Here is a 14,051-nt window from a genome sequence, read left to right on the forward strand (position 1 = left end):
TCTTTGTCTTCTGAGTGGTACACTAGAAAAATGATATTTTGGTGACTACTGCCTTGAGAGGGATGAGTAATGTTTTTAGGCAAACACACATTTGCAGTGTAGTGTATCATAAATAAGAACATTAATACTACATGATATGAAATATCAAAATTAATTTGACAGCATATTTCACTTGAATCAAAAATATGAATTCCTACATTCTGAGAAAGGCAGTAAACGCTATGTATTCTACTTTTCTGAAATGAAAGTGTGTTTTCTAATGTGGGACTCCTGACAGAGAATCCTGATGAGAAAACTTACCTCTAGCTCCCAAACTTCAAATGTAAGAAACTCTCACGAACACCTGTAGGCAGAACTCTTCTTCTAGAAAATCAGTTGAATGTATTCACCTGCATAAGAACTGTCTAATAAACACAGTAACCTTTAAGCCTTTATGAAGCTGCAGGAGCATCAAATCACAATGAATAAGAAATTTCTGAATGATTATTTGTCATGGGTTTATATTGATTTTTGCTGTTGGGTAATAAGAAATTCTTGAATTATTTGAATTCCTATTAAAACACCTGAAATGTATCTTGCTGCAGATACCTTGATACTACTGTAAACAGAGGTATATTATACGGAAAAAATAACACGATGTACAAATGATATACACATTACCTCTTTGTAATGAAGTACAACTGAGTACACAAGTGCTTCATCTTTTTCCCCTATTTCCTTTTTCATATAAGCATGATAGGGTTGCTGAATAATTGCAGAAGGAAGGAAGTCTGCAGAATTACTTTTTTTCTTTTTCTTTTTTTTTTTTTTTACAGAGATAAATTGTATTTATTCTATTTTCCTGAAGCAACGAAGAGAGAGAACAGATTCTGTAGAGATAGTCTGAGAAGGGTGGGCAAAAATTACACTTCTGAAACTAATATGAAATAGCCACAAGTAATGAAGCATTTGTTGTCATTATCTTTGAGAAGGTGAAGGGCTGTGTAAAGTTTCCCACTTCCCTGCACCCATTTTTGTTGCTCGTTAAACTTCTTATATGTAATTTCTTCTCCCTGAGATTCCATTTTTTGTTGTCTTTATGTAATTAGGCTTCCAGTTTCATAATGCAGAATTGTTTTAAAATTATTTTTGCCCCTTATCTTTTAAAGGATATCTGTTCCTTCTTTCTGTGATAACCTTGATTGACAGTGTGTTTAGTCTGAGAGCACTAAACTTTTAAATATGAACATAGGGGAGGGATTTTAATTCTATCCAATGACATTTTACCCAAATGACCATACATAACAGAATAACCAGGCCAGCTTTTACCCCTAAAATAATCAAGAAACACACTGAATGCTCATGTGTTTATTCTCCAACAGGTTATATTGCAAGCTAAGGACCACTATGAATTAGTAGCGGCAGCAACGTCAAACATCACTTCTATTTGCCTTATAAACAGTCCCTTTTCTTGCTAGCATTTACTCTGCTGCAATGTCATTTTGTTTGTTAAATATAATACAAGTTGTTGCTAGACTGGGTATTGATAAGTCTGCAGAATTTATCAGCAAATGCTAGTCATTTTAGTAAACTGTTAAAAGAGGAATATGAAGTAATCTTAGTTCTGCACAGCACTGCAACACCTACAAATGCTAATCTTTATTTTAAAACTTCCACTTTTTTTTAATCTGTGAATTCATAAAATAGTTTTTTCTCCCTATTTAGTAGATTGTTTAAAATGCAGAGATATTATAGTCTTTTTGTTTTGGTAGAGAATGTAAAACGAGTTTAAATTGATATCCGTCTCCAAATCATTTTTTTTAGAACAGAAGGATGGATAAGGTGTCATTACATTATTTCTGTCTTACTCAATTATTTTCAAGTCCTGTACTTATTGGTAGAGCAGTGTGGAGTCCTGAAATAGTAATCAAAAAAAAAAAAAAGCAAATATTCACTCAGCTAGAAAAATGAATTAACTGCAGCAGTTTCACTGTATTTACATGCCTTTTCTACTCCCTTTCAACTAGTATTCCAGCAGGTGAGTTTGTATGTAGAAACTTTAAACAGACAAGTGTTTACAAACTATAGACAAACAATTATTACCAAATATGAGAAATTTTAGTGAAAATGTGTGGAAAGCAAAATTTAAAATGAATAAAAATAGACCATATTTGAAATAACTGATCGCTAACAGTAATCAAACATCAGTCACATATACCTTAATAACTGACAGGAAAAGTTTCTGTTTCATGGCAGGTGGGAGGTAATTCTGAGGAAACGAATCTAATTAAACTAGCTTTAATAGAGAAATGAATAAGATCACTCAAATCACTACCTAACTTCTGCATCAGCTCTACAGTTGTACAGGAGACTACCTTCTGCATTTTTCTGTTGCAGTTTGCCACCAATATATCTGTACATGGAACAGCTAAATATATATCTTGTTGGAATCTATAGCTCTGAAGGATTTTCATTGAATCCAGCCATATTGCAGAGTGATTTCTGGTATCACGATTAGAACGATGAAGTAGAAACCAAAACTGTGATTTCATTAGCCTTGTGTCAAAAACCCTTAACCCAATTACCCCAGGTTCCACCCTTTAGCCTTCTTCATTAACCATTCTCTTATTTTTGCTTGCCTCCCCACGCAATGGAGGCTTCCTCTGCTCAGAGGCAGGAAAGAAAACTGAGTTCATCCTAGCGTGGTGCAGCAGAGAAGGTTCATGTTTTAGCTGTACATCTGAGATTTGAGCTGTGAGAAGTGAGAGCTGAAACCAATGAGCCCCAAAGCAACAGGAAATGGTTTATATGTAGGCCAGCACCTGCTCTCACTCAAGGGAAAGACTAGCAGCTGCTGTCTTGCTTAGGCCCGCTGCAGGCTTGGGGCTTTACTATGGTTCATTTCTTGCCTGAATCATATTGTGAATGATGCTACTCTTACTTAAACACTAGTATTTCCATCTGGCCAGAAGTGATAGGCTCCTGCATATTATATCCACGAGTGTGCAACTCATGTTAACCACCTTCTACATTTGCCTTCGTCTTGATCTTTACGGGATTTCTGTACAAGAGAGTTTTATGGAGGGTACCTCTTTGTGCTACTCAAATTTTGTAAACTACGTATTTTTTGTTATGCATATTGAAGAATAGAATTTTACCTCTTGTGATTCGCATCCACATGTGAAAATCATGAAGAGTTGTTTCAGCTATGTGCCATTGTAGTTTTTTGCCTTTCGTTGTTGTTTTGTAGAAATATAGCTCTTGATAAGATGTTGGAATAAATGTGAACTGGCTTTATCTTCTACAATTGCCTTTTTCTTAGTTTTTCTGAAACATGCAGTAGCTGCTGAGGAAAAAAAAAAAAAGTAGTAGGAAAAAATCTTTGTTATAGAAACAAGGTCTTATATAATGTACAACAGGGAAAGCCCTGGTGAGTGACATTAATGCTCCAAAAATCATTTCCATTTTGAAAAGCTCTTTTGTTTGCATGGGCAATTGTAAATTGCTGGTGATATTAATCACACCATCCATTTTAACTGCTTCTGAGCCTCACCTTTATTTCAGTCACATTAGACACTGACGCTGTATCATTTGTGTATCAGCTAAGTATTCAACAGGGTGATTAATGATACTTTTCTAAAATTCTCCACAGTGACAGCAAAAACAATTTCAATTAAGTGTTGCTCAAATTCCCTTTCTGCCATTCTAAATGTTGTTAATAGATAAAAGTTAATTGAGGTTAAGATAACATTTAATTAATTCACTATACTACTAATATAGGCCTATCCAAAGAGAAACAGGGTCCATTCAATTGGTCATATGTAGGCTACAAATGAGAAGCACGGGGAATGTAAAACAATATACATTTTAACAAGGTAAGAAAGTATTAATTTCTTGATAGAGTTTTTTAAGGGGTGAATATTATACATACTTATAACTACACAGAAAGGCACAAAAGGTAGGCTTTCCATCCAGGGAAATATAAAACACTGCATTACTTACTAAATATTAATTAATGACTGGACAGTCATGTTGGTAATCCATTTGACATATCAGTGTCTCGTGTCTTGCCTGGTGACGGTTACAAAAATGTAATGGGACTTCTCAGACTGTCTGTTTTGGATATGAAACTGGTTGCAGTACTTTTTATTTAAAAAGAGCATACAAAATCCCATTTCCCTGAATAAAAATAAATAAATAAAAAATAAAAATTAAAAAAAAAAAGAAAGAAACCAAATAACTCACTTGTTATGCTCACAGCTTTAAAGTCCTTGGAGAGACAATACCCCTCTTGAATATTCCTAGGTACCTCTTCCCAGTATTTCTATCTCCAGCGATTTTTTTTTCCCTCCTACTCTGCACTGTTTTCCTCTGCCTGTTTTAAACAAATGCATATTTTTATGCAAATATTGGTTCTTCTAGCCAATCTATCAGTCCTTGGAAAATCTCCATGCGAAATACTTCAGGAAATAGCTTTTGCTATTTTTTCTTATTACAAAATAAAGTGAAATTTATCTGCTTCTTCATTTAGAGTGAAGAGCATAGCAAGCCCAATAACTTCAGCATAGTTTAATCTAAAACAAAAGAAGCAATATTCCTTATAATTGATTTGTTCAGTATTTATTGTGTAGGATATTAAAGTTCCATCTCAGCAGACCATTTTACCTACACTCAGTTTCAGCACAACAAGAATTTTAAGAATGTATTTCATTGAATTGTGGACATGCACTATAATTCAAATTTCTCAGCTGATTTGGGTGCCTTGGCACTATGTATGGTTTTTGACATGTCCACAACCAGATACAGACTATTATACAAACTACTGTAATCTGGGTAGACTTAAGACAGTCTTCGAAACAGTCTTAGTTTCGAAGACAGTCTTCAAAACTAAGTAATAACATGTAGGTGAAAATCACATAATAGTTACTCTAATTTCTCTAATATAAAATATGTTAAAATCTTGTTTTAACAGGGTAAGAAACAAGAAGTTCCTAAAGAAGAACAGGGGCCAACAACAAAGAATTTAGATTTCTGGGCACAGCTCATTACTCTGATGGTCACCATCATAGATGAAGATAAAACCGCATATACACCTGTCTTGAACCAGTAAGTAATTACCTTCCCCATAAAAATTAAGAATCACAGAATTATTAAAATAAGGACAGGAAATACATCAGAATCAGTAATTGTATTTTAAATATAATCTGAGTATAGATTTGTTTTAAAATACAGAATATAAAATCAACAGTTAAATAAGGATTTAGTGCTCTTGTAAATGGAAAGAAATATTTTGTTTCAGGAACTCTTAAGACACATGGTATGTGAACCATCCCAAAAAGTCAAGTAGCACAGTATTACGCAAGAGAACTAAATGGATAGGCAGAAAGCAAAGTTCAGTGAAACAGTGTGATGGTATTAATATTATCATAGTATTGTGGCACACCAACTGTACAAACCATGCTGAGACTCCTTTTAGGCATTATAATAGAGTATTAGGAATGTATTTATGTATTTGTGGGGAAAAAAAATAAAAATAAAAAGCTTCACAAAAGGATACTCTCCAAATTTATGGCTACCTGGAGAGAAAGTCTAAGTAGGTAGGCTGATTTGAAAATTTTTAAAATGGAGAATGGTATCTTGGATTTACCACAGATGGAAGTTGATTTCTCAGAACTGAGATGTAATATGTGAGGAAGGACCAATCAATAACTAAGACAAGTTGAATAACTTATTGTTATACTAGTAGCGAAGAGCAAGCTAATTGATTGGTGCAAGAAAAGGAGATAGAGTGCTGGGTTTTAAAAATGAAATATACAGAAAGAGAGCAAAGACACATGTGTCACATATTAAGGCTGAAACAGATAAGAGAGAGATCCAGAGAAACAGATGTTGTGCTAATTGAAATGTGACATGATGAAGACCTGGAGAAAAGTTTCAGCTATCTTAGCTCCTTGGAGATATTTTGCAGAGTCTACAAAATCTCAGCGTAGTCTGGCTGATTTAGAGAACAATTGGAATTGAAGCTTAAACAATTAATAGAGGCATCTGCAGTGGCAGGGGAAATTTAATAGAATGGTCTGAAGAGGAGTGAGAACAATTCTGTTTCTTTCAGCCAATATTTGATAAATACTGAAAGGCACTCTGTACATGGAGATGTGCTTGTCTGTAAGTAAAAGGTAGCACATTGTCTATGGACCACAGGGGTTAGACTTTGTCCCCAAAGAAACTTCCTGGTGATAACCAGATACTGGAAAATATTTGCCTTCTGATTCCTGTCATTCTTTTAAATAAATGAAGAATTGTTTCAGTCCTGGCCAATAAGCATCTCTTTGTTCAACTATTTCCTGCGCTGGCCTTATTAAAGAACTTCTTCCTACCCCGAAGAAGAAACAAAGATTTTTTTCTGTTTACTACATTTATACAGTTTAGTGTGAAGTTCCTCTATTAACTAAAGCTCAATTTTTGTGTCAGACTATCTGTACAAAAAATATACTTCTTATAAAACATCTACCTGAACAAATATATATATGAATTTCATTCCAGTATCTTCACTGAAAAGTACATAGAAGTAATTGTTCGGGGGACAACTGATCTTAAAAATTGTTCTAGGTGTATTCTAAGGAAAGCATGATGGAGAGAGGGATGGGATAAAGAACAGAGTTCCTCTGAGAGGATTAGGACACATGCTGCAGGACAGCAGAAATTGCTAGTAAAATAAAATTTCTTTTCAATTAAAAAGAACATCAACAATAAAAAATAATCTGCTTGAAATATCTTTGTGCATTTGGAAATCAAGTTCTAAACTCTGTGCCTCTGCACATTTTTAGTAAAAAGAGTTCAATTTAGTTGTATAGCATGTATGTTGTATAAAACATATAGAGGGAAGAAATTCATAAGTGGATACCTTCTATATGCAATTTAGCATTTTTGGAAATGCATGGAGATAATTATATATCAGCAGCTGAATGGCTATTTTATTTGCCATGAAAACCTAACATACTGCTTATTAAGAAGTTTCACCACTTTTTATTGTATGCTTGATTTATGAGTTGAGAATTGGAGACTGTCATGCAAGTTAGGAAGGTGATTTTGAGAGCAATGTTATGGATAAACTGAGATTTTATAGCATTGTTCCAAGAATGACAGAGAAATTGAGAAAATTATGGCCCATGAGACAGAAATTATTGTAGCAAGAGAAACAAAATTACTTACAGAGCACACTCCTGGTTGTCCTCTTGCTTCCCTGAGAAATGTAAAAATGTGTGGCTTTTACAAAGGCTAGAAAACCTAATGTGTAGAGTTTTGCATGTGAAATTTCTCTGAAATTTTGCTGCTTGGAGACCAAATTTTGGAACTGTTTGGAAAAAAAAAAAAAGTTGTCTTTTTATATAATCAGTGATAAGATAAATAATATACAAATAATATAACATTACTTATTTACACAGGGGCTCTAGAATTTGACCTTTGATTATCATTTCCCTTTAATAAGTAAATGCTGCTGTTACTGTTTATCTTCAACATATGGAAATTTTCTTATGATTCTTTTTTGTGTTAAGCCTTGTTATCTTCTCACAGATTTGCAACACCACAACAGTTATCTATGATAGTTGTATAATGCCCATCAGATTGTTTTAAGTGTGGAAGTTTTGGAAAGGAAGTTTAGAGACGACTTGAAATCAAGTACTCATAGAGCCCATAAACACTAAATTAAAGTACACAAATGGTGGAAACACGTATCTTACTAAATGCTTAGACATAGAGGACAGAGAGAAGACTGACTCCACAGCAGCAACAACAAAAACACAAAAACCTTGTGTGCATTCACATACAGGAAAGAAAAACAAATATTCTGGTATATGTAGTTTTTTGGTCACAAGCTTAACAATGCACAAAAGGATAGCATGCATGCACCAGTACAGTTGTGCTTCATTACCATGGTGATGAGGGATTCATCAAATGTAGAATAATGAGTTTAATAATGACTATTAGGCAGATACTCAGAAGACAAGGGACTGGAATGTTAGCTCCATTCTATGATGTTCTACAGTTTCCAGAGTTACAGCTCCTCTACTTTTGAGAGCAGGTCATGGCTACCATTACCCTTTTAGAGCAGATGATGTGAAAAACAGTGTTTGTATAAACTAGTCATTATATGAATGCTGTTTACTGTCCTTCCTGCAATTTGATGAAGGAATTCTAGGATGCATACTTCTTTCTTGACAAATGTGGCTCTCATACATTCTTTCAAATATATCTCCTCCCTCCATGAGTAGGATAAAAGATTTTGCAAAATACAATGAAGTGCATAAATCTTTTCTTCAGTTTCCTTCAAAGAGATTGATCTGATTTTCCTTCAAAGAGTTTGATTTGGGATTTACTCCAGTACTTGAATTTCTGGAGTACAGTTTAGATAGAGCTTAGGTAAAATAGGATTAACTTCAGTCTTTTTGCCCAGACCTTCATCGTAAATCCAGGAACATGAAATGTTATTTTCATTAGAGTAAGAAAAATGTGGTATGAGTCAGTATTTATTTACTTAGAGTTGTGTGTAGATTCTTGGTTCCTTTATCACAGCAGAAGTACTAGACAGCACCAAGCAAGCTCCTTGTCTTCCAGTCCTATCACTGTCCCTTTTATAAATTTTTTAGGCTTTTTTTTTTTTTGCCTTCAACTCCAACTTAGAGATGGCACCTCGGCCTTCAATTTTCAAAAATCAGCCCTAGACTATCCAACTTAGCTCTAACTAACTTTTTGACCGGTAGCTTATGCAATCCAGCTGTTTATACAGTAGGAGGAGACTTGATCCCTTTCTGCTGAGCTTGTCTGAGTGCTTGGCATACCCTTTGCTTTTATTTGGATTAGTTTTTGATTCCAGACTGGCAGCTTTATCATCCATTAACATCTTGTGCACAGCAATAAGTCATGCTAAGAAATCATTGAGCTCTCTTACTTGTTTGGAATTGAATAATAATTTCATTCCTTTAATGAAGGGTGGTTTCTCACTGAGCTCTTTCGTCTTTAAATGAAGATCCTCCTGTATCAAACCTTAATAAGAAAGGGAGAACTGGCCCTGAGTGTACCTCTAGTTGTTGCATATTTGGTCAGAGAAACAGAGAACTTCTACATTAATCTAACCACCAGGGTCTACAAAGAATTTGACTGTGAATATATTTTTAAATATGACATATTATATAAATGTGACATATTTTAAAAATATGGTTAATTGAAAAGAATCTTCTTGGGGTGCCATTTAGTCTTTATATCTTAATGCTTTGACTAATTTTTCCTTTCAATTCTGAGTGTGGTTTTGTACGTGTTGGAATTTGCCTTCTACTGTGGCCCCAAATGTGCCAAACCAGCGGAGACTGCTGCAAACTCTGACATATGACTTTTCTAATCAGTGTCTGAGTATTCTATATGCAGGTCACTTTCAGGGAAAAAAAAAAAAAAAACACACACAAAAAAAACACATAATTAGTAATAACAGAATACCTAATAACAGATTTATATAGCTTATCCTATCATTACTCTTAGCCTGAAAGATATATAACATTAAAACACTACTGTTGTTTCTGACATTTGGAACCCAAGTCCGGATGTACCAGAATTATCTATAGAACAAATTGAAAGTTGCACACTAGAGTTGTCAAGTACTCGTTTTAGCATTATAACATGATGTCAGGAAGGAATGTAATACAATATGGAATTTATAAGAAGCTGTTTTTGTTTTTGCAATGTTACTTTTAGGATCCTCCAAGCAGCTTTAATTGTGGTTGCAAATGTCAAGCTTGTGTTCTTCTGCTGCTGTACCCATGGATGTGTAGATGTTAGAAACTGGACATTAAAAGGATTTTAAAATTTTACATGCACTTAACATTCTGAGAAACAATTATGCCTGTGAGAGCAACAGGCACAATACAATCTCAGTCATGTTCTCCTTGGCGGTTTGCGTTACTGGTTGTTGCATAAATTCTTGATGTGAGCATTTTTCATACTGCTGGTAATTCAACCAGTTTAGTAGGATTCAATTCAATCAGTTTAGTAGGACAGTGGAATATGGCTGATGATACTAAGAACATCTCTCTGACCAAGTGAAAGCTAGGAACAAGAAAATGGTAAGCTTTTGGGGCATCGTGTACTTAGGGATAGATATCAAATGAATGCTAACAGGTTACCTGAATTTTCTATTCTTACTTATTTTTCATTTTCTCTCAATATTCGTGTAATTGTATGTGTATATACTTAAATGTATGTATGTGTATTAAAGCAAACTAGAACCACATCTTCATGGGGAAGAGGGCTCAGAAGGAAGATCCAAAAGCTACAGTTCTGTTGCTGACTGACAATCACCTGTCACAGGATCTTGAGGGAGTCACTTTTACCTTGTATTCTTCCCCATTCTATTTCTTGTCTTTTTCAAATATGAGCTCTGAAGTCAGCGATTTTTTCTCATTACATATTTTAAAATTCCTGTGTATAAATTTCTTAAATCTATTAGAAGCTTCTACATGCTACTGTAATGCAAATAATAAATTATTTTTACATGCGTAACCAAATTGAAGTAAATATGACTATTCATGCATAAAGCTATCTCTGAGGATAAATTGTGGCAGGAGCGGTGCATACCAATGCCATACCAATCATAACTGCCCACAGGAAAAAAGGCTAGCACTTATATATAGTACTTACATACACAGCCTTGGTTAGTATTTCACAGTGTCAAGCTTTGTATGTGCCCTTCTAAAGTGGGCACATATAGAATTCACAAATGCGGTATGTAACAATGGGGAAGGTTGTTTAAAATGTAGAGTAAAAGTCAAGATTTAAAACATGTATATTCGTTTAAAATGTGACATAGACATGAAACAGTTTTTAACTATTCCATAACCTAAAGTAATATAGACCTTATTTAAGGTTATGGAACTTCATTGGCATGTCCAGTTGATGATTATGCCGTATGTATATCTTGCTCGAGGATACAGAAGTTGGTATCTCTTACCATCAAGTTTAGGTACCTAACTGAAGTCAAGTGGGGTGAATTGAGGATAATGTACAGAACTCATTTAATATAACAGAAGGATAATTGCAGTTTGTGTGTGTATGTGTTTTTATAAGTTAAAATATAAACACAGATATATAAAACTAATCAAATAAGTGCATGTTTATCAGACCCAGACTTCCAGTATGGCCAGCTTTGCTATATGGGCAAAAGACATTCTCAATATTAAAACAACTTTTAAATCTTTCCTCAGAGACACATTGCCAAAATTCAAGTCTGGTGCTCAGAAAGCACTCAGACTGGACTGCAGGTAAAGAAATTAAAGACAGTTACAGTTAATACATTTGAGCTTTTGAATAAAAGTAACTTTATGTTTAAAAGAATTAATATCAATTTCTGTAACTGAGCAGCCATTAGCATAAAAGAAGGCATACCAGTGATTTATGCTAACAATTGCTTCATTGTAAAGTGACAGGTAATGAACTGTGTAAGCACTTTGTTGATAAGATCATGGTCAAGTATGTCCCACTTAAAAAATACACATACTTCAATATTATTTATTCTCAGGGTAGTATGTAGCCTGGTAGAGCTGATATAATTATCTGAATTTGAGCAACACTCATGTAATGCTATTTACCACTGAAAAGAATACATCACTTAGATCATATTGCTAGTGTCATATAGTTGTCCATCATTCTCATTCCTTCTTTGGCAATGAGAAATTTAAAACTTAATTTTTTATATGAATTATTACAGAATATTTTCTGAATTTGGTTAGTGCTTTAATAAAAGGTGAAAATACTTTTCTCTGCTAGTGTAAAGTGGTGTAATAAACACAAGACAAAAGCCCTAGCTCTGTATGTTTTCTCATGAATTTGGTCTTTGATGATTTTATGTATTTATGGTGAATTGCGCTTGTATTCATATGGTTCTATTTGCACCACTGTAGTATTAAAAACTTCTTTATTACTCTGAGGATCTGTGCAGTACTTTCTGTTCTTTAGTTGTGTGGCCTGCTTTGGTCTGCTTCTGTGCTCTGAAAACTATTCACATTATTATCAATCCCACAACTGCTGTAAGGACAGACTTAAAAAAAAAAAAAAAAAAAGCTCTCCTTTCAAATATGATGTAAAAAATACAGCGTCTCACTAAAATGTAAGCTTTTGATAGCAGCTAGCAGTGAAAATAGTAACTGAAAGATTAAAGCTTTTTGTTTACATGGAATAAGAAACAACTAGCATCTATGAAATGTGGACAAATACTTAGTAGCAGCAAAAAATATCTCAAAAGGACTCTTTTTCAAAGACAAATGAAGCATAAGACCAAAACTAAAAGTTTTAATTAGAAGTATGTATTTTTCTGCATTTCATATTCTTTATTATTTTGTCCTTTCTTCAAAGTGAAACTCTCTAAACAGGGTCTTTAGTCTAAGCCAAGGTCCCTTAGTATAAGCCTAATAAGCTTAATATAGCTTCACAAACAACTTTACTATTTTCCAGTGTGATGCTAAAGGAATTAAGGCAAACCTGTATGTTCTAAACATTTGAGCCAATAGTTTCAGGTTCTTCATAAGCTACTTGATTTGCCTGAAGTTCAGGATTTATCTGCAAGATAGATAAATGTTCCTTGGTTTAAAGCACGTTATGTGATGAAATTGGTGCAACATTCATCTAATTCGTTAGGCCCCTGACATTAGACTAGAGGTAGTTTAAGTTTTTATTTGAAGTATGGATGGTGCAGAACAGAAAATACAGTGAGTGGATAATAGGGGAATTATTTTGTGGAAAATAATTTCTTTGTACAAATATTTGCTTTACTGCTGTGCAGCTGTAAGCATAATTTCTAGCAGCAGATGAACTAATGTAATGTGATTGATTGCAGGTTCCCTCAAGAGCTGAACATGGGGAAAATCAGTGCTGAAATCATGTGGACTCTGTTTGCCCAGGACATGAAATATGCTCTTGAAGGTAATTATAAAAAAAATATTAATTGCACTAGAGAGTTCACCCATACTGACCTCCATTGCAAATCACACCTGGAATCACATTTCTGCAGGTGGTAGGACTTCTCTGATATACTTGTTTAAGATGATTCATAGGTTAGTAAAAAAGCGTTGTAAACGAAGACTGTGACTACATGAAGTTATCTGTGGAGCAAGGAAACAAAAGAATTGTAAATTGAAATGTTAATTCTTATTACCTAAATCTGACATAAACATCAATGTCCAAAAATCACAAATATGCTTGCTAGAGAGGCAATTATGCCTATTACAGGCATTCCAGATTTTTTTACTAGCTGAAAATTGCTAGTTTGCCCATAGGAAACATTTACAGAATGAAGTTATGGAGTAAATACATACAGATAATGAAACCTCCTTTGTGTTCTAAAGACAGGTCTACTTCCAACAAAATCAAATGCAGTTTCCTTTTGTTCTATAGAGTAGTACTATGGTTAACCAAGGGCAAAATATATTTTTCTCTACAACAGGTAATCTCCTACTAATGGTTTCAGACCCATTCATTAAATTGTGATGACTGCAGAAAACCAAGTAAAAATACCTACACCAAAAAATGCTGAAAATTAAGAATTAAGGGAATAGGCTTAATAAATGATAAAAAATTTGCCAGCCCATGCACATACAATCACACTAATTTTAGACCATTATTAAAACCATCCCTTGAACAGAAATTTGTCAAATCCTAACTAATATATTTCTGTGAAGAAGAAAATATGGTCTTATCTGAACTTCACAAATATTATTTATCTGTTAAACAGAGTTCAGATTTAAATGTGGGAGAAATGCAAAAGAGGATTTTAGCTTCCATCTGATGTCAAGAGTATAGCTAAAATGAACTAAATGGATCAAACCTGAATTTGATTGGAAAATTAGGTTTTTGCTGTCTAAGCTATGTAATGAAATGTATTCCACTGGTCTTGTGTGTGTGCAACCTTTACAGAGTTTCTCTAAAGAAAAAAAGGAAAATGACTATCTCAGAAACCAATTGTAAAGAATTCAATGAACTTTTTACTGACAAACTCATGGTCAAACTTATTGTGATGGGAAAGGAATTAT

The 14,051-nt window shown here is 34.0% G+C and overlaps 1 protein-coding gene across 1 annotated transcript in view; it reads left to right on the forward strand.

Annotated features, from left to right (window-relative positions):
• Positions 1-14,051, forward strand: part of UNC13C (unc-13 homolog C) — a 171,259-nt gene that overhangs the window by 102,734 nt on the left and 54,474 nt on the right. Inside the window, exons 17-18 of the mRNA XM_080607553.1 lie at positions 4,952-5,085; positions 12,860-12,945. Coding sequence (XP_080463679.1) covers positions 4,952-5,085; positions 12,860-12,945 — 220 coding nt within the window. The remainder of the gene's footprint in view (positions 1-4,951; positions 5,086-12,859; positions 12,946-14,051) is intronic.

This window comes from Anser brachyrhynchus, assembly GCF_964034855.1.
Source record: "Anser brachyrhynchus genome assembly, chromosome: 11".
NCBI lineage: Eukaryota > Metazoa > Chordata > Aves > Anseriformes > Anatidae > Anser > Anser brachyrhynchus.